General features: G+C 50.8%; 2 protein-coding genes across 5 annotated transcripts in view; both read right to left on the reverse strand.

Annotated features, from left to right (window-relative positions):
• Positions 1 to 253, reverse strand: part of EPG5 (ectopic P-granules 5 autophagy tethering factor) — a 57,974-nt gene extending 57,721 nt beyond the window's left edge. For all 3 annotated transcript variants that reach the window (XM_052776087.1, XM_052776088.1, XM_052776086.1), the window contains exon 1: positions 152 to 253. In XM_052776087.1, the coding sequence (XP_052632047.1) occupies positions 152 to 205 (54 nt within the window). In that variant the 5' untranslated portion in view covers positions 206 to 253. The remainder of the gene's footprint in view (positions 1 to 151) is intronic.
• A 4,685-nt stretch (positions 254 to 4,938) lies between these two features.
• PSTPIP2 (proline-serine-threonine phosphatase interacting protein 2) lies at positions 4,939 to 25,638 on the reverse strand. Of its 2 annotated transcripts, XM_052778433.1 has the most exons (15): positions 25,544 to 25,638; positions 17,612 to 17,712; positions 15,326 to 15,403; positions 14,352 to 14,386; positions 12,653 to 12,759; positions 10,917 to 10,979; positions 10,354 to 10,452; positions 10,115 to 10,160; positions 9,675 to 9,754; positions 7,975 to 8,073; positions 7,348 to 7,444; positions 6,985 to 7,066; positions 5,902 to 5,936; positions 5,313 to 5,370; positions 4,939 to 5,115 (listed from the first exon to the last, which is right to left on the reverse strand). In XM_052778433.1, the coding sequence occupies exons 1-14, from the start codon at positions 25,574 to 25,576 to the stop codon at positions 5,321 to 5,323; spliced, it is 1,005 nt and encodes a 334-aa protein (XP_052634393.1). In that variant the 5' UTR covers positions 25,577 to 25,638; the 3' UTR covers positions 4,939 to 5,115; positions 5,313 to 5,320. The 2 variants fall into 2 exon arrangements, with proteins under 2 accessions (XP_052634393.1, XP_052634392.1); XM_052778432.1 differs by having other exon boundaries at positions 4,939 to 5,370.
• Between the last annotated feature and the right edge of the window lie 557 nt (positions 25,639 to 26,195).

The raw sequence follows: 26,195 nt of genomic DNA on the forward strand, positions 1-26,195 counted from the left end.
CTTGACCAAAGTCCCAGGGCGCCCGGAGCCGCCACCAACGAGAGGCGGCAGTGACAGACCCGCCGCTGGGCCGAGGCCCCCCGCCCCCGGGAGGGTGGAACGACACCCCGAGGAGCTCCCCGGCCGCCCCCCGGCCCCGGCCCACCCCTACCTTGGGCCTGCTCTTGGCTCGGGCCTTGCGGGGAACCCTCACGGCCTCCGCCATGGCCCCCGCCCGCTGCGGCGCTGCCCGGGCGACTCGGGGGTGGTGGCGGAAGGGGCGGGTCTGTAGCTACTGCCTCCCGGCCGCTCGCGGCCAATCAGCAGCGGGGCAGCTACGGCAGGGACGGAGGGACACGCCGAGTCGCGGTGCGTCACCTCCTCCATAGGGGCCTGGGAGGGAGGCCGGGCTCTCCCGTAAGGATCTATGGGGAGGTCAGGCTCCCCTATAAGGCTTTCTGGGGAGGCCAGGCTCCTCCATAGGGGCCTGGGAGGAGGCCAGGCTCTCCCATAAGGATCTATGGGGAGGTCAGGCTCCTCCATAGGGGCCTGGGAGGAGGCCAGGCTCTCCCATAAGGATCTATGGGGAGGTCAGGCTCCTCCATAGGGGCCTGGGAGGAGGCCAGGCTCTCCCATATGGATATATGGGGAGGCCAGGCTCTCCCATAAGGATTTATGAGGAGGCCAGGCTCCTCCATAGGGGCCTGGGAGGAGGCCAGGCTCTCCCATAAGGATCTATGGGGAGGCCAGGCTCTCCCATAAGGATTTATGAGGAGGCCAGACTCTCCCATAAGGATTTATGGGGAGGCCAGGCTCCTCCATAGGGGCCTGGGAGGAGGCCAGGCTCTCCCATAAGGATCTATGGGGAGGTCAGGCTCCTCCATAGGGGCCTGGGAGGAGGCCAGGCTCTCCCATAAGGATTTATGGGGAGGCCAGGCTCCTCCATAGGGGCCTGGGAGGAGGCCAGGCTCTCCCATAAGGATCTATGGGGAGGTCAGGCTCCTCCATAGGGGCCTGGGAGGAGGCCAGGCTCTCCCATAAGGATTTATGGGGAGGCCAGGCTCCTCCATAGGGGCCTGGGAGGAGGCCAGGCTCTCCCATAAGGATCTATGGGGAGGTCAGGCTCCTCCATAGGGGCCTGGGAGGAGGCCAGGCTCCCCTGTAAGAATTTGTGGGGAAGCCAGGCTGCTGCTAGAGGGAATGTGGGGTGAGAAGCCAAGCCCCTACTATTGAGGATGCGGAGTGTGTGGTCTCTTCTGTCTGCGCCATGGCAGGACCTGGAAGTGCCACTGGAGTGGGGCAGCCTGTCCTGAGGCACCTCCAGGTACAGCGGAGCTGCTGGCTCAGCCCGGGGGTCCAGGCAGCACTGTCCCTTCTGATCCATGCCCTGGCACTGTTGAAAATATTTTGATAAAGAAATTAAAATCTAATTTTATAAAAGAGTTAGGTTTGATTAAGAAGTAGAAAATTGTGAAGCATAGGTATGGGAGTGTTAAGTTTGAAATGTAGTCTTAGGAACTTTAGAAAATGTACTATGTGTGACTATAAGAATTCAAGTATTGTCTAAAATCAGTTAAGCACAGAAATTTTGACAAAGATTTATTGGTTTGTAGTGTTTTGTTTTAGGAAACTAGGGAAGCCGTTATGGACACCAGTTTGCTGCCTGGAAACCCCTTACCCTTTCTACCTCGATCTAATTATCGAGGATTCCAATCAGTAGAGTTAAGTGAGATTAACCAATGATTGTTTTAACATAAGAATATTAATAAGATGGTGTGACTGAATGACCAATTATTAGAAAGGTTAAATTTAAGAATAGACATAGTATGCATTTTTATGTAAACTAATATAGATGATGGTGAGAATCGTACTGCGCAGAATCACCTGAGAGGTCAAGAAGCGGACAAGTGAGGAAGACTATGGAAGACCACCAGAGGGCTTCTGAAGACCACCAGAGACTTTCACTGCGCTTGCATAAAGGACATTTACATATGTTAATAGTTTCCTGGAAAACTAATGATTATGTATAACATTTCTCGGAAATCTAGTGAATATGTATAACAGGTGTGCATTTAACCTGCATAGTTAAACCAGACAGATGCGCACGATAGGTGGAGCGATCCCCCGTGTGCCCAGCGCTGCAATAAAGGAGTGCCTGCTTCTTAACTTCTCACTGCTGTTAAGGAGTTTTATTCCGGATTTCGGCAACAGCACCCAGCTGTCCCCAGGGAGCCGCGACTGGAGGCGAGTCCAAGCCCCACTGGGAGCAGAAGTGACTTCTCCCAGTCCCCAGACAGACAAGCCCCCGCAGAGCTCAGGCCCACCTTGCAGAAGACATCGTAGTCAAGGAGTTAATGATCTTGAACAGGCAATGTCCACTCTGCTGGGCTTTGTACTTAGAGCTTGAGAAGCCCACCGTGTTAGTAATGTAATCTGTAATTTGTAATACGTGTGAGAAAGGTAAACTGTACGTGGGTCAAGGCAGGGATGCACTGATCCTGACCAGGAGCCCATTGCACGTTCAGGAGCCAGTGACCCCCTCAGCAGGCACAGGGCTCTGCTGTGCTGCACAAGCCCCTTGGCCGCAGGATGAGCTCAACCAGTTCACGGTAACTGGGGGGCCTGCGGGCAGCTCCCACCTGGTACTGGCCCTTAGTCCATCTGCCTGGCCCTGCCTGTATCTGTAAATACAGTGAGAAGTGTGAACTTCCTTACAAATGGAGTTGTTTTCTTATGATAATTTGTGTATTAGCTCACAGGACCAAAAAGGAAGAGCTCCATCCGACCCTGCCCTAAGGCAGGGTGCCCAGCATCTGAAGGGACATAAGATTTACTCGCTATCTGTATGCCTCTTATTATTCTATCTTACTAAAGCAGTTGTCTTAAGGCATTTGTTGTCTCTCTCTCCCAGGGGGGCACCCTGGGGAGGGAAGGCAGGAGCTGCACAGCTGGTTATCGGGGTCTGTAGGGAGGCCAGGCAATTCTATAGGGGTCTGGGAGGAGGCCAGACCCTTCTACAGACATCTCTGAGGAAGCCCAGCCTCACTATAGGGGCCCAGGAGAAGGCTAGGCTCCTCCACAGGGGCCTGGGAGGAGGGCAAAGTCTTCTGCACCGCTTGGAAGACAACCAGGCAAGGGAAAATGCTGAAGATAAAAAGTCGTTTCAGTGCTCATGGGCACACAGACTTGCTTCCCAGTAGCTCCATGTCTGGACACTCAGCTTCCAGGCCACGGTTTGCTTGGCTTTAGGTCTATTCAAACAGTTGGTGTATTCAGGACCAGCACCTCTATTTTGGAATTACTTCTGTGCAACTAGTGAATGTGCAAGCCAAGTTTCAGCCTCACTGGGGACTTCAGCATCCAGAAAAGCCTAACACCATCTATTGTGCTCAGTCAGCTGAAAAATCCCAATAAAGAAACCACGCAATGTATTGTAGAGTAGATACTTTTCCAGGGGAAACAGCCCTACACCGTTTGTAGTTCATGGCTAATCACAAGTACTTGTCCTCATGCCAGCCTTCCTTGGGGTGTTCTCTCCCACAACTGTCTTGGTACTGAGCAAGTACTGAAATAAAGGCTGAGCAAGGATATGCTCTTGTACGCTTCCTTCCAGGAGAGGCAATTCACACCACCCGAACATCCCAGGGTGCTTTGAAGGTGTACCAGCCCCAGCCCCGACAGAAAGTGAATGTGACAACCTTTAAAAAAAACATATCCAGCACACAAGCCTCAAAACTTATTTTTAAAATACGTATTTAAAGAACTAAGACTACAACAGGCTCCTTCAGAAGAATATTTGTACATTTGGTCTTTCAGAAATAAAATAGGACAACTGATTCCTTGACATAGGCACTTTCCACAGTTCACTATAATGCAGCAGGACAGATGTTAAAGCTCACCGTGATCTTCTCCGCACAAGGAAATTCAGTAAAAGCCCCGGGGACCGGTGGGCTTAGGCACACACTGAAGTCATGCAGATTCAACTTGAAGAACATTGCACAACTAGCAACTCCTGTTACTCCAAAGTTAGTCACCTGGCACTAGGTTTAGACAGCTAAACTGTGTCCTGGTCCCCATGTCCAGTGTCATAAGGCACTGAGGAGCTGTTAAGCAACACTGCACACAGGGACTTCAGAGAGACCAGCAGCCCTGAGGCATGTGAGCTTCCGAATCAAAGCCATAATCATATATACGCTAACAAGAAGGGCATGAATTTTGAGGAGACTGGTCAGAAAAGGAGTTGCATGGCTCCAGCCCAACATTAGTAGCTAAGTTTGTTTCTAGTGGTGCATGGTCAGAACAAATCCAAAGTTTTGGGATTCCCAGAAGTTAATCAAATGGAATTCTCCAGGGCCTACCAGGGACAAGCTATACCATGAACCTAAAAAACTGGAAGCCCCTCATTGGAGAGGCGGCTGGAAGAGCTGACCGACTCCCCTCCTATCCTCAACAACGCTGTAGGGTGCAGCACGTCCCAGCATGTTTGTGGCAGCACAGTTTCTCACTAGGTAGCTGTGCTGTGGACTGCTGCACCAGGCAAGATACAAATCAGCTCCCAGTATCGGCGCTTAAGCCTGGAGCACATCTACAGCTAAGCCAGACAGATGGTGTAACCGTTGGTGCTCCTCTAAGTAAGCTCCCTGAGAGACAAAATTAAAACCTAAATTACAAGTTTAATTACCATTAATGAAAGACTTTAGAAACAGGCAAAAGTGTAACCTGAGATCTGAGTGGGATACATGTGCCCTGAACACAAGCCAGCGTGCCCAAAGCATCGCGCACCGCTCCCTTCGGCACATGGGACTTCTTAGTTATCTGGAGAGTGGCAGGCTCCAGCCTCTCCCAGATGGCTGCACTTTAGAAGAACTTCAAAAATTTCTTCTGACACAGATCACCCCTGTGTCTGGGTCGATTGCTTATATTCCCCCGAGTGTGAAGATGGGATATCCATCCAAGGAGTTTGCTGATCAAAGGCACAGATTTTAATAGGCACTTTCTGAATGTACAAATAATCATAAGAGTCCTCAAATACTTTCTTAAAATGGAGATGCGCTTCAGCTCTGTGTGGCTGGGAATAACTGGAAACACCACCGCTGCCACGCTGGCCAGATGAACAGTGTCTTCTGCCTGGAGAACCTACAGAACAGGATCAACAGCGTCTAAACCACAGCTCCAGCTCAGACAAGCGATGGGAGGGCTGACATGATCATCACTCCCAGTCAGTCACCTCAAAATGTCATCCCTTAACCGGTGGCCTTTCTTTCTCCACTGTCCCTCCTCAGTGTAGCTGCATCTCATATTACATCCTTTCTTCATCAAATGTGAGTACTTACTGTGGCTGTTAGTGATGTATCAAGCTGTAGCCGTCAACTGTGGCGTAATCAGGCTCACCTGAAACACAGAGCACAAAAAAATTAGGTCTGCTCACGAGAAGTGCTCATTACAAGACTTTACACAAGACAGAAACATCATGCACTGGCCACTCGTGTTAAAGGGATGGGAGGCAAGGGTGAATGAGACTCAAAGAGATGACTTGATTTGCCGAAGAGCCAAATCAGGACCTCATTTTACCAAGTCCTGCTGCAGTATCCCGTCACTGAAGAGGCACTGGGAATGATACAGCTCATGCTGCTGAAGCAGAGAATGGCAAACTGCAAAGACTGGTGGGATCCCAAGCTTAGACATCCTTCAGCTCCAAAAATGCCTACACGCAGGGCTTTGATCAGAACTTCTCCTGGGTGACACCTTGCCTCCAGAGTCAGCGCCCACCTTCCCAGCATCTTTCAGCGGGGAGCAGAATTACAGCAGGAGCTTCACCTAAAGCAATCCCTTCAGAGAGCTAAAGCTCATGACCTGACGGGGAAGAGCAAGAGCAGAGAGATCCTTTGTGGGGTCAGAAGCCCCATAAAGCAAGTAACTCACCTGGCGCGCTGGTCGGGGTGGGTAAAGGTCCCCTCCTGCACAGAAGAAAACACAGAGCTGAGGATCTGCATGGCCATGGGACTCCCATTGCCCTGGCTCTACACTCCTAAGCTGCCCTCCGAGAGCTGGCAGGAGGGCAAGAGGTTTGGCCAGCCTGGGCTTTATGGAGACCTGGTACCAAGGCATGTCATGGTGGGTTCACCACCGACAGCCAGCTTGGCAAACACAGGAATTGAAGCTGATATGGTGGGTGAGAGGAAAAAGTAATAAAAAAACATTAAGTTGGGGAAACATTCACAAGTGAGCCCCAGGGCATGCCTTTTTAGATGCCTTTGCCCAGAGTGAGACATCAGGAAGCCATAATTGCACATGACTCCTCTCCCAGTGTAACAGCCAAAGTGGCACACTCATCTTTAGCAATAGTCTTTAATAGCCCTGAATCCTCATCTGCCCCCCGGCAGAAGCATCTTTCACCCTGTCCTCTCTGCCCAGCTTCTGTCCCGGAGGAGTCAATTCAGCTCTGCTGTTCCTCCCTCTACCCACACACACTTTTAACTGATTCATCTCTCCTCAGATAGACAGACCACGTGGAGAATCATTCAGGAAAGCCCTCCTGGTATCAAAGGCTGCTGTAGAAGGGAGTTCAGATAGTTCCCAGAGACAGTAAGACATGAAAATCACTATTCCACAGGCTGCCTTGCTTTTCTGCTGTCTGAGCACCACAGCCCCTCACCTCCATGCAAAGGACTTCTGGAATAGGCTTGCTACAAGAAAAAATGAGCAAAGCCTCACCTCAAGCACTGTCACAATAAGATTCCCAGCCATGAGAAGGGAGAAATGACCCCAAAAGGGGGAGCAAAAACCTCTGACTGGGCTTGAGGGGTCCTTGAACAGCTTATAGTAGGCAGCACACTGGCATAATTCCTGCTGTGAAAAGTGATGGACTACATAGCGTGGGAAGTATTTTCCTCTAATACTCACAAGTCAAGCCTCCAATAGACTGAAAGTAACAAAATACGCTTTTTTTGGCAGGAGAGCATCATTTGCAATAGCAGTTGCTATTGTACATGTTATACGCCTTACCTTGATATAGGTACAGGAACCGGACTTCTCACAGGAGTTGCATTTCTCTGTGTATTATAGTAGTTTTCATAAACAACAGGAGCTAGGAAAAGTTAACAGTAGTAAAGTACAGACCTTTTATAAGCATAAACTACTTGTCAACACCAACAGTCAGCTGCTAAGTCTTTCCTCTCTCTGGGAAAATGCCTGATCTTCAGGGGCTGGTGATAAGTGGCAGAGACTAGTGCTGCATGCTGGTTAATGAAAGGAGGAATGTTGCAAAATGAATGGTTTTGCATCCAAAATTATGCTGATCAGAGCAGCAGCTCTATGACGAGTACAAGGAAGTCAGCACTACTTTGTGAGATTGTACTGAGCTCTTACCTGGGGCCAAACTTCCAGTTTTGCGTAAATTTACAAAAAAATCAATATCCTTCTCAATGCTGCACAGTTCTAAACTCTTGCGGATTTCCTCATATTTCTGCCAAAAGGAAAGAAAAAGCATTTCTATACATCAGGTCAAAAACCAAGAGGGTTTTTTCCAATCATTTATCACACATGGGGTGAAAGTCCAATGTTCACCCAGGACACAAGCTTCAATGGCAGGGGAATCATCGAATCACAGAATGGTTTGGATTGGAAGGGACTTTTAAAGGTCATCTAGTCCAACCTTCCTCCCACGAGCAGGGACATCTTCCACTAGATCAGGTTGCTCAGAGCCCCGTCCAACCTGACCTGGAATGTTCCCAGGGATGGGGCATCTACCGCCTCTCTGGGCAACCTCTTCCAGTGTTTCACCACCCTCAAAAAATGTGGGAATGACAGAGGAAACCTCATCTGCAAGAGCTCTGGCCAAAACTTTCTGCCTGCACACTCATGCTGGTGTCTGGTGGCCGATCAAAGGCCACAGCCCAACTCAGACATAACACAGCTCAGTGCACAGGAAAGCAAATTGGGCTCTGCTTTCCAAACAGAAAAATGAAGGTATGGAGAAACCTTCATGTGACGTACCTCGTCATTCTGGACGCAGTCCTGGGAGAGCTGGTTGACATGAAGCCAGAGGGCGTTGCGGAAGTAGTTGATGCGCTCGCACTCCTGAGTCTCAAAGAACTGAAACGACACAGACAAAACGGCCCTAACATCTTTAAAACGAGAGCAAATCTCTTATCCTGATCGTTTCTCATCCCCAAGTGCCACCTCAAAGACGACTATCCTCAGCGAGGAGCAGGTGGTTTTGGTCTTCTGCAGGAAACGTGGAAACTACGAGTCCTCCAGCTCATCCAGAGGAGAAATCATCCCTCTATGCAACCAGGTATTTCAAAGATGAGTGTTAAGCTCTGGAAGGTCTGCAGGACTGATGTGGAAGGGGTCGCTCGGCACACCGCTACCTCTGAGGACACCAAGACAGCTTCCTAAAGGCAGTGCATGTTCCCTAGGTACCCCGTGGTCCTGCGGTCCCAGCTCACTTCCCTCCCACAGGTACAGAGCAATAAAAAAGCACTGGGGATGTATGAAAAAGAGAGGTGCATTGACTGGTTGGTCTTCTCCTTCTTTCCTGCCCAGCCCTTTTCCAAGCAAGTTTAAACCCAAGTCTTTTGAAATCTGTTGTCTGGTGTACCTCAATTTCACATGCCTTTACACATTTCTATGAAAGATAACCTTTCATCCCAAGTGTAAGTATGCACTAGTTATCAGTTATGACCTTTGCAACACACCGAGGGGAAAACCTCCAAATGATCCATCTGTGGAAGTGAAACTACTGCTTCCCACGCCCCACCATCAGAGAGGTTTTTGGAGACCCCAGACCCCAAAAGAACACCAGCACCGAGACACCAACGCACGCCACACAAAACAGACAGCAAATTCCATTTTAAAAGGAAAAAGTAAAATAGAGCCCTGAGGAGAGATAGCTTGGGAAGGGATTGGCACGGCTGGGGATGGGAGGACCTTTTGCAAGCTTGCAGCAGACCTGGGATAAAACCTGCATCTCTGTAGTCCCTGTCCATCCCTCGGTCACAGATCACAGGCAGCTGCAAGACACAGGTCAGCAGCAAAGCAGCTGCACTATCCTCTCGCCACCAGCTCTGGACTTCCCCAGCAGGTGCTAGAAATCCTTGCTAGACCATTTTGCTATGAGACAGTCTGCTTTAGGCTGATCTAACCACTCGGAGGGGTTCCCTCACTACCACGCGGTCCATGAGATACAAGGTAAAGGGCTCCTGGTGCATGGAGGTGGCTTCACCCAGCCTGTGTCCCCAGCCTGCGTCCCCAGCCTGCCACCAGCCTCTGCTGCAAAGTCATTTAAAGTCTTTCGGAGTTTCAGAGTGTGCTGGGTGGTGTTGCAGCTATAGCACATATTGGCCTTGAGTCGCCGGGTGTGCAGAGGTGACCATGACTGTGACTGTTCAAGACGACGGCCACACCAAATGTGCAGGAAGGTAATGGGCAAAAATGTCACTACTTACTGCACTGACTCTGTCAATTTTAAAAGGCGGTGGAAGAAAAAAAAATAAAAATAACAAAAGAGTAGAAACCTCGAAGTAGTGGGACACTGAATCCAGAAGCCAAGCATGAGACACACGCAGGGCTGGCTGCGACACCTGCCAGAGGAATACAGAGAAGGCAAATCTGCACTGTCCCTGATCCCCACAGCAAGGGGACGGACATCCAGAGGAACACACTGCCACATGAAGGCATTTTAGGGCATTTACCTCGCAAGCTTTGATGTGCTCTTTCTGCCATTCTTCCCGGATCTTCTCCAGTGTGGTAACGCTCTGCTGGTAACTCCTGTCTGCGAGAGAAATCACACTGTCATCTGATTCACATTAATTAAAAAAACCCTTCACTAGAAGGTAATATGTGAAGCCTGAAAATGCTGGGATGTCAGGGAGAAAGCAGCAGTAATGCTTGAGCTTGGCTATGGGTGGGCACGGCGAGGGGACGCAGATTCGGGCAGCAAGACGGAGGGTTGTGCCATGGGAGCAGCCTTGGTGGGGCCACGCAGGCTTCTCCAGGGCAGGAGCCCACCTCCGTTATCTTGGGCACGTGTTTTTGAGGACCTGTGCCTGACCCAAGAGCTGGAGCTCACCTGAGAGCCATGCCCCAGGAAACGCTCCCCTCGCCCTCCAAACGCCACCATTTCCACACTCACCAGAGTCCTCCAGAGCCGATTTTGTCTGAGCCAGCTTCAGGAACAGCTGCCAAAAATGGGAGAGAGAAGAACGGTAGAGGACAGCCCTGGCGCATCAACGACGGCACTGCAGCCCAACCAGGGAACATCACCAGCCCTCCCGTCTCACCCCAAAGCTGGGAAAAGAGGCATGGGGCAAGAAAACTGTGAGACGAGACACCCCTTTCTCCCCCTGCCTACGGCCACCCTTCTCTCCGTACCTTCTCCTGCTGCTTCTGTGTCACCAGGTTTGCGTTGCGATGCACAGCCTGTTCCGCCTCGTCCTTATCCCTGCAGCGCTGCTCGTAGAGCCGCTTGGCCTAGGAGAGCCACCAAACAGGGCAGGAGCGTGTCAGCAAGCAACGAGATGCAAATACAGCTCACGCGGGAGGCTTTGGAGGAAAGCACAGACTACGAGCGAAGAGGCAGATGCAGGCTGCCAGCAGAGCAGGGGACAGCACGCAAGGTCCCGGGTACCCTACTGCTTGGGCAAAACCGACCTCACAAGACAAGCTCCTCTTCATTCAAGATGAAAAGCTCATGGCAATCGAGTCCATGACGTCTAAATCACTCCTATCCAACCCTGCAAGGCTACCGTCAGCCACATCCCTCGCATACTCATCAGTTTTGCTGAGCACGCCCTGCACACCGCTCACGCAGACGCGATGTGGGGACTTGCAGCAGAGGAGGAAGACCTTCGCGTTTATGTCTGCCCCAGCACCACGTGTGTGCACGTTAGCAGCGTTAACCCATACGGCAAGAAACAGCAGCACGTTTGCTTTACCTCCATGGTCTTCTTGTACTGCAAATTCCTATTTTTGTGAATCGCCTCCATTATCAGCTCTATCTGTGAAAACAACAGACCCAGAGTCAGCATGTCACTGACCATCAACACTCCAGGATGAACTACATGTTTTAGGAAAGGAAGAGGCACGGACCAGATTGAGATGGGTTTAAGGACCTTCTTCTATCCAAAGCATATTCACAAAACCCGTCCGAGACATTCATCTTTCTATGCTTCTATCTAAGCCTTCACTTGTGTATGCAAAGGAGCTCTACAAATGAAATCCTAGCAATACATACTATTCTATCATCTCCATAGGTTCTGGCAAAATTGAGAAGCCCACTGCCCTCTGCTAGGTTCAAACCAGTCCCTGGTTCTAGCAGTTTTCCCTCATTTTCCAGACAAAGGAATCTCAAGCCAGAAGAAGTTAAAAGGCTTACCAAATTTAGCAGACCATATGGAGATCATACAGCACTATATTGGGGCCAGTTCAGTTTAATATCTTTATCAATGCTCTGGATGAGGGGATCGAGGGTACCCTCAGTAAGTTTGCAGGCAACACCAAGTTGGGTGGGAGTGTGGATCTGTTCGAGGGTAGGAAGGCTCTGCAGAGGGATCTGGACAGGCTGGATCGATGGGCTCAGGCCAATTGTGTGAGGTTCAAGAAGGCCAAGTGCCGGGTCCTGCACTTGGGTCACAACAACCCCATGCAGCGCTACAGGCTTGGGGAAGAGTGGCTGGAATGCTGCCCGGTGGAAAAGGACCTGGGGGTGTTGGTCGACAGCCGGCTGAATGAGCCAGCAGTGTGCCCAGGTGGCCAAGGAGGCCAACGGCATCCTGGCTTGTTTCAGAAATGGTGTGGCCAGCAGGAGCAGGGAAGGGATTGTCCCCCTGTACTTGGCGCTGGTGAGGCCGCACCTCTAGTACTGTGTTCGGTTTTGGGTCCCTCACTACAGGACAGACCTTGAGGTGCTGGAGCGTGTCCAGAGAAGGGCAACGGAGCTGGTGAAGGGTCTGGAGCACAGGTCTTAGGAGGAGCGGCTGAGGGAACTGGGGTTGTTTAGCCTGGAGAAAAGGAGGCTGAGGGGAGACCTTATCGCTCTCTACAACTACCTGAAAGGAGGGTGTAGCAAGGTGGGGGTCGGTCTCTACTCCCAAGTAACAAGCAATAGGACAAGAGGAAATAGCCTCAAGTTGCGCCAGAGGACATTTAGACTGGATATTAGGAAAAATATCTTCACTGAAAGGGTTGTCAAGCATTGGAACAGGCTGCCCGGGGAAGTGGTTGAGTCACCATCCCTGGTGGTATTTAAAAGACGTGTAGATGTGGTGCTTAGGGACGTGGTTTAGTGGTGGACGTGGCAGTGCTAGGTTAACAGTTGGACTCCATGATCTTAAAGGTCTTTTCCAACCTAAATGAATCCATGATTCTCTCTATATATGCTTTAAAAACATTCCTGGCTGAGGCTGGAGTCCCTGGAGCTGAGCCCCTCCTATCGCTGACCCCAAAAGGCACCCAAAGGAGAAGACACAGCAGTGAGAAGAAGGAAGTCAGAGGTTGCCGCACGGTTCACCGACACGGTTGCAACACGTAGGAAGGAGCTCAGGACGGCAGCAGCAGGCACCAGGGGCACAGAGGGGCTTGGGGCATGGTGGGACACACCACCCGGAGCAGCCCATCGCCAGGGCAGGATTGACACCCTGCGGTGAAGGAGCATGCTCCCGCAGCGCCTGACCTTTTTCCGATGCAGTTTTTGCTTTTCCCTGAAGTCCTCCATTTTCTTTGCTTCCTCCCGAAGGATTTGCGCCAGCTGGATGTGACCTTGTCCCACATTGTCTACTTCTGCAAAGAAAAAAATTTAAATATATATATATATTGCTAAAAAGACTCTGTTGCTCAAGTCAACTGTTGTAGCTGACATCAAACAGATGCCAGATCATACATCCCCTTGCAGAAACATATAAAAGCAGCGGCACTTTTGAAGCAACCTCCAAGCAGCGCTTGCCTATGTAAGGATCAGTCCTGCTGGGGCCTGCCCTTCAGTTTAAGAAAACTCATGTCAAGAGAGGTTGTTCAAACAAGCACAGTCACATCTCCCCCTCATCCAGATGAATTCAGGCACATTTCAACACATCGCAGCCTGAAGGAGCTGTCTGAAGGAAGCATTGCCCTGGGCTAGCACGCAACCAACTTGGGGTACAGAAAAACTAACGCTAAAAAAATCTCAGGCTCATCTTGCTGAAGGTGAGCGGCCACACCGTGAACCACCACACCAGCAAGCTCATCTAGGGAGCTAAGCCAAACCGTAGCTCACGATTCAACCCCCAGAGCTGTTTCAAACCCACAGCTATTAATAGTCAGGTGCTGCGAGGGCAGAGCCTCGTTAGGGGGGTCCGCCAAGGGACGGGACAGTAGATGAACGTGGCTGGGGCAGAGGGTGGACTCAGCACAGGGTAGCAGTGTTAGGTCTCCAGGTACGGGTGCTGGCTGCCTGTACCCCGGCGGGCTGTGACATATGGCAATGAAGGGACAACGTAAGGTGGCCAAAGCGTCATCTTTTAGATGCTCCAATCAGAATCATAGAATCGTTTAGGTTGGAAAAGACCTTTAAGGTCATCAAGTCCAACCGTAAACCTAGCACTGCCACGTCCACCACTAAACCATGTCCCTAAGCACCACATCTACACGTCTTTTAAATACCACCAGGGATGGTGACTCAACCACTTCCCCAAGCAGCCTGTTCCAATGCTTGACAACCCTTTTGGTGAAGAAATCTTTCCTAATATCCCATCTAAACCTCCCCTAGCGCAACTTGAGGCCATTTACTATTGTCCTATTGCTTGTTATTTGGGAGAAGAGACCGACCCCAACCTCCTTTCAGGTAGTTGTAGAGAGCGATAAGGTCTCTCCTCAGCCTCCTTTTCTCCAGGCAAAACAACCCCAGTTCCCTCAGCCGCTCCTCCTAAGAAATGCCCTCCAGACCCTTCACCAACTTCGTTGCCCTTCTCTGGACACGCTCCAGCACCTCAAGGTCTTTCTTGTAGTGAGGGGCCCAAAACTGAACACGGGATTTGAGGTGCGAATTACTGCATATGTGTGTGAAGAAGGCAAGGCGAGCAAGTCCAACAAACTCCAGATGAGCTTCCCATGCATAGCTTCTGATGTACAACGCGAGCACGACCTCTGAGCTGCAGCCCGCCCCGAAAGCCCAAGAGATCCCCAAAAGGACACCCTGTGGGTCCACTCTCCCACCCGTGCCCTGGAGCACTTGGTCCCAAACCCCGCTGGGATGAGCTGGGCCAGGAGGACAGCCTATGCCTGACCGCAGCATCGCACAGGTTTAGAGAGAGGTTCCTCTGCTATTTTCTTCCCAAGCAGTTGCCTGCAGGCTTTGGTGTTGCCAAGTGTCCTGACAAACATGAAGAATTACTTACGTTGCTTGAAAACATCCAGAGATCTCTTCAGCGTGCTGAAAAACACAGGCAGAGCTTTAAAAAGAGTGGGAAAGCACCGCCAGGCACAGGCATCAGCAGAGCACCCTTCCCAAACCAGGTAGCAAGTCCCTCACTTAATGCCAGCCAAAGCAGCTCGAAGCAGGTTTATTTACCCTCTTTACACCTCCAGCTTTTTCCCTCTCAGCAAGTATAACACAGCTCGCTCGGTATGAGATCTACTTTACATCTTCCTGAACGTTGGATGCTATTAAAAATTCTGAGTTTCATAACAAATATTTCATGCAACCTCCTAAAAGTATCATTTCAGACATATGAACACCTTCTACATGGTGCATTGGCCAGTGGCTGGAAACGTTGGGAACTTTTCTCCCTATTAACATTGTACCATAAAGATTTTAGAAACATTTTATGTGACACCTCAGTATAAAACTGTAAATAAATGATCAGAGAATATCAGATCGGGCATGTATAAAATAGAGAAACAAAGAAGGAAGCAGATGGTGCCAAGGGTTACTGGGGAAATGGAGACCCACTCACGGAGCTAACCGCAGCAGCCACAGCAACGCTGCAGGGTGGTAACGTGCTGGGCTTCGAAGATTTGCTTGGTTTGAGTCAAGGAAGTACCTGCACTTCCCTCGGGCCAGAAAAACAAGGTCTCATGATCCTCGGCCCTCTGCTGAACCACCAGCCCACATCTCGCCTGAGCATCTGTGATGCTTCGGTTAGTCTACAGCTGGTGGGAACTTGGTGGAGTCCAACTCATTTTTTGGCAAAGGCCAACCCAACTATGCACCGTTCATTCACAAGACCAATTTCAGATCATCTTCTGGTAGCATCCCAATCACAGTTCAACACTGTTCTCTCTCTCACAGCCTCCTTCCTTCTCCTCCTCCCTCATTGCTCCAAGCAAGGACACCCATAAAAGCAAAACACACACAGGACTGGGAACTTACTTCAGTTCCGTCTGCCCGCAGGGCTTCTTCTTCGACAAGTTAATGAGCTCTTTGCCATATTTTTCTTCTATAATTGCCCTGTTGAGGAAAGAGAGAAATGAGAGGAAGTTCTTATTTCAGAAACTGGTACGTGTTTGCAGCAGAGGCCAAAACCCGCTCTTAACACCCTCCCTACCTTCTGACCTGCTGTAAACCAACTGTGGGCGGTTGGCTAAAGGAAGACTGTTGTTTGCAGTTACCCAACAGCCTTTCTAGTGAAAACGCTTTGGTTTTTGTGTCTGTGGTCCCGATGCGTTGCTCTCCCCATCTCCCCATGGCCAATGGGTGCAAGGACCACCTCTGCAGGAGATGGAGGACTAAGCAGCCAGTGCAGCTGGTGGCTAGATGCAGCCAGGTGAGTCACCCGAGTAGTTTTTAGCTCAGTTTCCGATGGGAACAAGGCTTGTGCGATCACACATTTTCAGTCCATCCACACAAAGCACTTTGGAAGGTGATTTGGCTGATTTAAACCAAATGTGACGGAAGGGAGTCGGCACCTCAAAGACCACTCAGCCACCATACACGCACCCCAAAGCTCAGCTGGGCTATTTCAGCTTTTCAGGACTTATTAAAATGGGGCAATAGGTACTCTTTCCTGCCCGCCTCTGCTCCTTAGGGAAAACACCTGAAGAAGAGGCCACATGTTGTAAGGTAACGTAAATAACACCTTTGAGAGATCGTATTGTCCTTCCCTCTTGGAAGAAAGAGGAAGGGGGGAAAGAAAGCTTATGTGTTGCAGTCTAAGAACAACCAGCGCTCTGCAGTTGCTTTGAACTCTGTACAGACAACCAGGGCTGGACTTGCTTGCTCAAACGTAAGTATCTCCATCTGGGCAAGCCGCCCTAGCTGTCTGCAGTCAGGGGAGAGAAACAAGTACTGCTAGAGGCATGGATTAGAAGGTCTACTGGGTGAAATAAATAACTTCCTAAAATGCCTGTATCTCTAACACAGATGCAGATGCCTATGTTGTTGATTTCTAGAGTCTGGCCGTTGGGTTCACCCAACTTAACTCTTTAAAAACTTCAAAAGCTTGTAGGGAAATGGAAAAAATAAAGATTATGAATTAATTTTTTTCCTCTGTCTAATAATATTCCCATGAACTTCCTTCTGAGACAAAGCATCAGATCCAACAGGCATGTTCTCCACAGCTGGGACCACGTAACAGCTGTGCTGTACATGGAGAACTGGGCCATGTTCAGAGTGGGGTACCAGTAGCAAGTCCAGGTCCAGGCTCTAATCTCCTCCTGGCTAGACACATCGGTGGGAACCTACACCTCCTTCAACAGCAAAGAGGAACAGGGCACAGGCTGTGGAGGAGGCTTTTTGTACTCTCTCCGTTGTCACGGACGAGTGGGACACGGTTCTCAGGGTTCAGCGGATGGTTCCTCGGGCAGCTGGAAAGCCCAAATTTTCCCGGAACGTGGGATTACAGCCTAGACAGATGTAGGTGTATTACACACTTCTAACTGCAGGTTCTCCCCCTTCTTCCTCCCCATTACATTTGTTCCAGGCTGTTTTGTACCAAGTCTTGTATTCAGAGGTTTGTTTTCTCCAGTTCTCAATACCAAAATGACATTAATTCAGGGTTGTTCTGCAGCGCTATTCATATTTAGCCATTGCTAACCAGGTGAACCAAAAAGTCAAAATACATGGCCAGACCATCTCAGTTGTGCCTTTTTAGCTACAGAACCTATACTTAGGTCATATCCTCTGATTAAGAAACGCGCTATCTAATGCTACTACTTCTTTTTAACATAAAATCTGTGGGCTGTCCATAATGTACAAAGATAAACTCAGTACAAAGCTATGCCTCTCCTATGCCAAGGTCTTCACCTGATCTTCTGCAAGCTGAACTTCATGGGCAAGCGTGTAGCCTGGGCAGGCCACCAACAGCTGCAAACACATCAGTACAGACGTCTGGCAACATGTAAGACTGAATTATTAAACTGCTCCTGATTCCTCTTTCTTTTTACCAGACAGTTCAAAATGTGAGCATTAAGCTCTGGGCACCATCACCGCCTCGCAGCTGAGGATTCCTAGGCATGGACTTCATACCACAGCACCAGCTGTGCAAGGAAAGGAAGGTGTAAGAAAACAAGTTCCTCATCAGTCAAAAATCAAAGGTGTTTTAACACAGTGGACAGCTAAACGTGACACAAACCAAACTGGGAATACAAGAAGCAGAAATAGTGCCACCGCCTCACTTCCCAGGTTCAACCCAACCCGTTTTCAGAGGCAGCTCCATACCTTTCCTTCAGAAAGTCTTCAAACTCCTTGCAGTTCTTCCTGCCGTCATTCAGATGTTGAATGATGCTGTCGTAGCCAACTGTGCTCGTCAGATCTGTACTCTGAAAACAGAAGAACGGCAGTCATATCCTCATCAGTGCAGTCATTTGCACAAGCGATGGCTCAGCTGGAAGCAAGTGGGCAAGTGCCTCTTTATGAAATAAGATTGTTTTTTCTTTTAGGGCTGGGAGAGGCTCCAGAATGAGAACAATGGTGGCAATCTGGGACAAGACACTTCCATAAATTTCAGAAAACAGAGGAGCTCAGTCTTACCACATCCTATTTGCTCCCCCCTGACCTAAGCACAGCTGGCCCCACAGCACATGGCATCTCCTCCTAGGAGCTTAGCTGTCAGCTCTAACTTAATGAAATCAAACACCATAAACCCTCCAAGTCTCTAGATATAGCCCGTCTTACTACTGTTCCTCCCGGTTTCTGCAGACATGGAGATGTATCTTGGTTAGGGTTGACTTGCACTATTCTGGGCATCACCCTCACATCTGGTTGTAGGAGCCTACATCTGGGCTGGAGGTAAATTTATCAGACCTTTCTGCACAGGATCGCTGAGCTGTGGGCTTTTCTCGCTGCCCTCACAGTAAGGTATAGATGCACCCAACGACTGCTGTTGCAACAGCCTTCTCTTTGGCCTTGCAAAAAGCAACACTGTCCCACACATCAATTCAAAACACCACTGTAAAGATCATTTCCCGAAGTACCAGGTCGTCCCCCACCATTGCTGTATGCCCTTCAACACATCACACGGGGCTAGCTTCTTCACTCCCCACAAAACATCACAGCCATGGAGAGGTCCTGCCTCCACCACCCACGGGGCCAAGTCTCATCTTCCAACCCAGGGCTCTCAGCCCCACAGTGCCTCTCACACTTCCCATAGAATTCTGAAGGATCAGTGCTTTCCTTCAAATTACTTCTTAAAAACATCTATTGTACTGATGCTTATTAAAAAAACCAACAAAAAAGAAAGATACATGCAGCAGTGATGTAGGTGGGCTAGGATGAAGGTTGACTAACTCTCCCCCATTCTTTCCTCATACCCATGCCTGGAATCGCCTTACGACAAAAAATGGGGTTTTGCCCTATGACTGTTGAAGATTTACCACCCTGGAGACCACTTAAGAGCAGGGCTGCTAAGTGCTATGATAATACAAAGAGGTGCTCTGACCATGAGCTCTCCTTCTCTGGAAGAAGCCTGAAGAGGATGGAGGCAGCTGAGCAGAAGGTGCTACTTGTCGTCTTCTGCAAAGAGGACGAGTCGGTGATGTACAGAGCAGCACATATGGGAGCAAAAAATACAGGGAAAGAGGCTGCAGAAAGGAAGCAATGGTAGGAGCAGATACAAAACTCAGGGAAAGGAAGGAAAAGCCACAAAGAGTTATTAAGAAGCTTGAAGAGGAATAACGGCAGAACAGAGAGATTCAGGAAATGGTTGGAAGCCAGGGTGAGAGTACACCAAGAACTGGCGTGAAAGTGTGGGCAGCAGAAGGGTGGATTTCTTGGGAGTTCGTACCTGGTGCAAGAAATGAGGAGGAACAGGGCTGCTATTTGGGATAAATGAAGGGTTTAATTATGTGGATTTCCCTAAGGAGTCAAGGACTTGAATGTCAGTGGCCAGAAAACAAGAAGTAAAGCGGAGATCTGGTGGAGTGGGACCTGCGGGAAATCCCCGGTTATCCCAGATCAGCTTTGCTCCGTCCGTGGCACGCACGGGAAGAGAGAACCGTGGAGCAGGACCTAAGCAGAAACCAAAACACCTTCTGTTTCTTTACAAAGGACAAACGTTTCTCCAAAATGGGCTTATTACTGATAAACCCACAACCAGTTCTCAGTTTGTGTCGCGTCTTTGCTAATCGGGTCTGTGAAAAAGGAAACACGCTTGCACTGAAGTCAGTCTTCGTGGCAGTTGCAAAACACAAGAACGTCCTAACTTGACTTCCTATCCCCGGTTTCAAAGGAAATAAAATGGAAGCAGAGAAGAACTCTCGGTCGCTGCAAGCCTGGGCAGGACGGAGCGATGAGACCCACATCGCTGCGTGTCAGGGGGCACCCGAAGGCTCCTGCACCCCACTCTGCTGCCTGGGACACTCGGGCTCGCTGCGCCAGGCAGAAAAATTGGGAGCATCCATCAAAAATGTGCACTAAGCTCTTTATTTTATCCCTCTTCCTCCTCCAGTAGAAGGATTTAATTCCCGAACATATATATATCCTAAGTGCCTAAGGCTGGAGCAGACCTCACAGTGCAAGGTGTTATACGAAACATGAGAGGTAACAGAGACGGTGGAGATTTCCAAAAGAGCTGCTTCCAGGCAGGAGCAGCTCCTGGTCCAGAAGGAGCCAGGCAGGGTTGTATGCTGTGAAACCAGCCTTCGCAGCGCCCTTCTGGGCAGATGTTGGCACGGAAAGAATAAAAAGGACCAGCACGAGTGCCCGTGGGATGTCCCAAAGGCAGGAAGCAATGAAAGAGGAAAGGCAACACGGCGAGCACAGAGCCACGGGCGCAGAGGACAAGATGTAAAGACGTAATAAACTAAGCCAAAGACAGGTCTGGAGGATGGGGAGTTGCGCCAAGCCCTCCCCAACCAGAAGGACGTGGGAGGACGAGCATCTCTCCTCCCACCCTGCAGCATGTGGCTGTCCTGGTCCTCCCCACTGGGCAGAGCTCTGAGCCCATGTGCTATTTAGAGGACAGCCCGTGGAAACTACAAACAGATGACTTCAAGGTGACAAAGCAGCAGCTGATGTTTCCCAAGCCCGTGGGCTCAGCAGGACGTGCCCCCCCCCCCCCCCCCCCCTTCCCAATCTACTGCCTGGGATTGCACCATCCTCCCAATGGGCTCGATGAGGAGAAGGAATTTGTGTGTTGCTTGTGATATTTTGGGGTTTGTTTGCACTTTTAGCCAAAAGAGAGGCTAAAATGCTCTGGTGGGGATCTGAAGTGACCTTGTGTGAGTCACAGCTAAAAGGCAAGCTGCTGAGCTTGACGTTTCCATCTTCTACCCCACTTTACATGGAAAACCCCCTCCAGACACACACTTTATGAAGCCCATGACATGGGAGAATCATAGATTCGTTTAGGTTGGAAAAGACCTTTAAGGTCATCAAGTCCAACCGTTAACCTAGCACTGCCAAGTCCACCACTAAACCATGTCCCTAAGCACCACATCTACACGTCTTTTAAATACCTCCAGGGATGGGGACTCCACCACTTCCCCAAGCAGCCTGTTCCAATGCTTGACAACCCTTTCGGTGAAGACGTTTTTCAAACGAAGACATTTTTCAAACAACCCCAGTTCCCTCAGCCGCTCCTCCTAAGACCTGTGCTCCAGACCCTTCACCAGCTCCGTTGCCCTTCTCTGGACACGCTCCAGCACCTCAAGGTCTGTCCTGTAGTGAGGGACCCAAAACCGAACACAGTACTAGAGGTGCGGCCTCACCAGTGCTGAGTACAGGGGGACAATCCCTTCTCTGCTCCTGCTGGCCACACCATTTCTGACACAAACCAGGATGGCATTGGCCTTCTTGGCCACCTGGGCACACTGCTGGCTCATTCAGCCGGCTGTCGACCAACACCCCCAGGTCCTTTTCCACCGGGCAGCTTTCCAGCCGCTCTTCCCCAAGCCTGTAGCGCTGCGTGGGGTTGTTGTGACCCAAGTGCAGGACCCGGCACTTGGCCTTGTTGAACCTCACACAATTGGCCTCAGCCCATCGATCCAGCCCGTCCTGATCCCTCTGCAGAGCCTTCCTACCTTCAGGCAACCTGTCCCAGCCTTCCCAAAAATGAAAGGTTTAGGGCACTGCACTGCTCATGGACCATCACTTGAAAGATCTTTATTTACGCAGAGCTCTTAGTATCTCTCCTCAGCCTTCTCTGCTTAGGGAAACACAGCAGAAGTTGGATAACTATTTCTGTAGTGAGAAACACCATGCAGTAATAAGTAGCTGTGGTATTCTTGCTCGCAGTCAGTACAGCCTCAGAATCACTCAGGGTCCTGCAGACGTTGCTGAGGCCAAGAAAAACGTTTGCGCTGGTGCCTGCAGGGAGCAGGGTGAGGAGAGCAGGAGATGCTGCAAGAGGCTGCCGTTCCTCCCCATCCCATAACCAGGTGGGTACAACAGGACAGACAAAACTCACCGCAGGGAGGAAAAGGACTCGCTGCAAATTCACCTCACCCACCTGAGAACGGTGTCCTGCGAAAAGCAGCTTTTTGATTAATAACTTGCCATTTGAAGCTTCCTTCCCCTACGCCGACACGCCTACCCTGCTCATCCCAGAGACGCAGAAAGCAACGGACCGTCCCACCTCGATGCAATTCCTTCTTCCCACAAACCCCACCTTGTTCCTTCCGAACGACGACCCGAGGATTTCACAACGCTGCCGATGAACTCCACCAACCCAGTCCCCGTTTAGAGAAGAGCAAGGAGGGCTAAGGGGAAGTGAAATGGCCCAGCCAGCATCACATCGTGAGTCAGCAGCCAGGGAATGAACCCAGGAGCCCAGGGCTGGCAGCTCCCTGCCCCATCCCCTGACAGCCGGGACGCAGAAAAAAGGAGTTTATCCCCGGCCAGCTCCACGAGGCTAGAAGAAAAATCGTGGCAATGAAGAAGAAATACAGCCAGTCGCAGCACTGACAAAATATCACCCGCAACCCATGGTAGAGGGGCCAGCGGGGAGGAATCGACGGTTCCTTTGCAAACATTGGTGTGTTCCTTTGCTCTGCAGCCAGGGGCAAAGCATTTCTTTCCCCCCACGCTTTGTTTGTGCCATTGCAAAAAGAGATGCAATAGCTCTTTCCTATGCGCTGCGGGGTAAATCGGTGTTTTCAGATACTTTGCTGCATGCTTTGTTAGAAAATTAAATATGCCAGTGCAGCTTTTGCTGCGGATGACTCGCCTGAGCCGTGGATTGTTTTAGCAGCATCGCTTTTGCTTGGCGTGACAAAGAAGTATTTGAGAGGGCCTGAAAGATTTAGATACCTAAGTCTGATTTTCAAAAATTGCTTAACCAGAGCAACCTCAGTGAGAGTCAGCAGGTCTCAGTCTTCAGCATTATTTGCTTATTTTTTTAATATTTTGCCAAATGCTTCTTTTTAATGCACCCTGCAATACACTGCAGAGAGCAGAGCATTGGTTTTGTCTCATTACAAGCAAAATGACCAAAAATCCACTCTCCGAGTTGCAAGCTGTTAGCCAATAGATCAGACTTAAAGCGTAGCATTATCATCACTTCTATTTTTCCCACACAGTTTTACAGAACCAAAGTGCTCTGATGAGACCCAAACCTTTGCTGTTGGGTTACCCGAAATACTCTGCAAGAACAGGCTTGGGGAGAACCAGGCGTGTACCAAGAAAACGATTAAAGTGAAAGAAGAGACCTCATGTAGTGAAAGAAGAACAGCAGGTTGCAAAAAATGAAAAGAAAACCCCACACTTGCTCAACTCACGGCAATTGCTACAGGCAGGGCAAGAGGAAACAAACATGATCTTTGGTGTATTTTGAATTTTGCACAGCTCTTTTGCAGGCTGCTGCAGCCTGCAGGAGGGAACGTCACGGGAGCATTCGGAGCAATGCACGTGCAGCTTCAGGCATCTCCGGACTTTGGCCTCTGCGTGAGCAGGAGCTGTGGTAGGATGCAAAAGAGCAAACCCCTTTATTTAAGGAAATTTATCATCTTGTTCTAAGACCTAAGAGCATGAGCAAACTCCAACGCCGAGAGCAAGGTCGCAGCGTGCTTTCTCGACGCAGTGCATCGCAAGCATCGCGCCGTGAACTTCGGCAGGGACCGGGTTCCGATGCAAGAAAAGACAGACACACGCGCCCCACCGAAGAAACCAGAATTACTGGGGTTTAAAGCTAAATCAGTCCCCAGATAAGGCTTGAGGCACAGCCCCGCCGCCCCGGCAGAGCAAGGTGGGGGCTGCAGCTTAGCCCCACAAAGAAATTTGGCGGTCGCCGTTCACGACGAGCCGCGTTTCAAAGCTGGAAGATGCAACACCAAAAACGGCTCAGCTTTTGGGGGGTTTGGTTATTTTTTAGACTTCGTCCCATCAATCAGAGCATCCCTTCCCTGGATGGGATGGAAATCTCCCCTTTCCTATCAGGCTGCCGTGACCACTGAAAAATCACTTGCTTTGGCAGAGTTCTCCTTCCCTTTTTGACTTAAGCAAAGTAATTTAAGAGGAAAAATTGCAGGAGGAAGTTTGCGCTCTCTCACAGCACTTAACAGCAAACCACAGCCGGACGAGCAGCCCTCCGCGCTTCGTCTAAATTTGTTTTTTTCTGCCCATCTCTCGTTCTCCCCCTCCCTTCCCAGCCCTCGCAGCTGATACACAGTCACTCGTACGTGGCATGGAGACGGCTTGGGGCGGTACCTGCCTTTTCCATCTACCAAACGACCACAGCACGACCTCGATCTCTCCACTGAGTCACATCCATCACGCTCCCATCCAACCTCCGCCCCGGCTGCCTGCCCCAGGCACGTCGGTCAGGGGGGGAACAGAAGCACACAGGCTTCGGAAAGGAAAAAGCCAAGCAAAATCCTTGGCAATGACAGTAGTTTTGGACTCAGCAAGAGAATTATTCAGTAAATAGATGTGTTTGCTAATAAAAGGGACCGGGCAGGCATGAGCGCCTTATGCAATGTCCCGGCTCCTCCTTGCCTTCGGGGCTTGGGGCAGCTCCTGCCCCTGTATTTTCTCCCACCGAGCCCCCTCCTCCAGGATCCTCCTTCAAAAAGGAGGGAGAGGAACTAACCGGGCAGCGCTAGCCGAAGCCAGCCTGGCAGCGAGGACCAATTTTTCAATCCAATGCACGACCGAAGCATGACAAACCGTATCTACTCAGCTCTCCTGGTATCACATTATTCCCCCCAGCCTGGGGGATGCTGCCGCCACCGCCGTCACCCTCGCGTCCCTCCCCTGCGGCACATTTGCAAAGCAAAGGAAGCACGGTGGAAATTTCTCGGGCAACAAATAGCTGAGAAACGGCTGCCAGATGCAAAGCTGACTTTATTTTCCAAGCCAGGTTCGACACCTGTGTGGGATTTACATATTTGACGGTGCTGCGCCAGATAACACGCTGATGATGCTGGGCGAGCCCGGTGCTCTGCACTTACCCTTCTCATTCCACAACACACGGGAGCCCCAAACCCGGCGCCCGCTCCTCCCACGGCCCACGCACCTTTCCCCTATCCTGCAAGATGGAAGCTGCTTCCCAGGAATCACCCAGGAAAACCCGAGTGCCATTCACAGATGGGGATTTTCAGCCCTGAAAACCAAACTTGTCATTTATTTCCCGGTTGCCGTTACCTGGAACACCAAGAGGAACTGGGCAGCCACAGCGCCCATGCTCTGCAGCAGATAAGCGGCTCTTCAGCACTTCTCCATTCCCAAAAGCACAGTTCAGACTCAAAACAATAAATTGCGGCTTTCCCCGAACCGCGGCTTTTCCTCTGCAGCTCGGCAGCTAGCAGCAGCACACCGAGGGACTCGCTCCTAGTCCGGGATTAGCTCCCCATCAAAGGATCCTTTTTGCCCATGGTGTCTCCGAGTAGTTCACCGGCGGCCAATTAATATAATCAAGCCCTCAGCCCGGCACCGACTTCCTCCAGCACGGCAGCGGCAGCTCACCGGGGCGTATTTTGGCAGCACGGGGACACGTTGCAAAGCCACAGCTCTTGGGACACGCGTGGACGGACACCGCTCGCCGGCGGGATGCTCGGAGCCTTCAGCAAAAGCACCCCAGGACCGCGAAGACGGTTTTGGAACCAACTTTGACCAAAGAGGGGTGACCCCCCCGCCCCAGCTGTGAGCCCCCCGGCTCCATCTGGCTCCTGTCCCCGCTCGCCCCCTCCCCACCCAGTTCACCGTGCCCCCGCTCACCCAAAAGTGATCCCTGAACCTCGTCTCCCGCATGTTGCCGCCGCCGAGCTCCACGGCTGAACTCCACGGCCGAACTTCGCCGCCGCTCCCGGCCACGCCTGGCCCCACCCCACGGTGCGGTGTCCCCACCCCGTGTCCCGTCCCTTCCTCCCCACCGAAAACACCCTGTTACGTCCACCCCACTCGCTTGGTGGAGCTTGGCTGCGCCCTCCTGGGTTCTCCAGGGGTTTTGGGGTGGGGGGGAGCGGGGTGGGCTTGCTGCAGAGGGCACCTCATCTCCAGCGCACATGGATGAGAGCGGTGGGGACGCGAGGCACCACGGGGAGAAACCCACTAGTGACGGGTCAAATCCCACCCACCCGCACGGTTTCACGAAAGGAACGCAGAGCGGAGGGTGAGCATCGTAGCTTTCCCCGTCTGGTTTGGCCAGAGGTTGGTGGAGTGTTTTGGGAAGGTTTTGCCATACCTGTGTTGTTCTTGTCCTTAATTAGGGGCCACTGCCCGAGACGAGGCGGTGGGTGAGCGACCTCTGAGCGGTTCTTAAAAAAAGATGAAAGCAGATGAGAGAGGACACTGTGTGGCGGAAAGCCTGAATCATACCCACTGCCCTCACCCTGCTGCCTCTGCTTTAACACGGGGACAGCTAAAACAG

The sequence above is a fragment of the Harpia harpyja genome, chromosome Z, assembly GCF_026419915.1.
Source record: "Harpia harpyja isolate bHarHar1 chromosome Z, bHarHar1 primary haplotype, whole genome shotgun sequence".
NCBI classification, from domain to species: Eukaryota; Metazoa; Chordata; class Aves; order Accipitriformes; family Accipitridae; genus Harpia; species Harpia harpyja.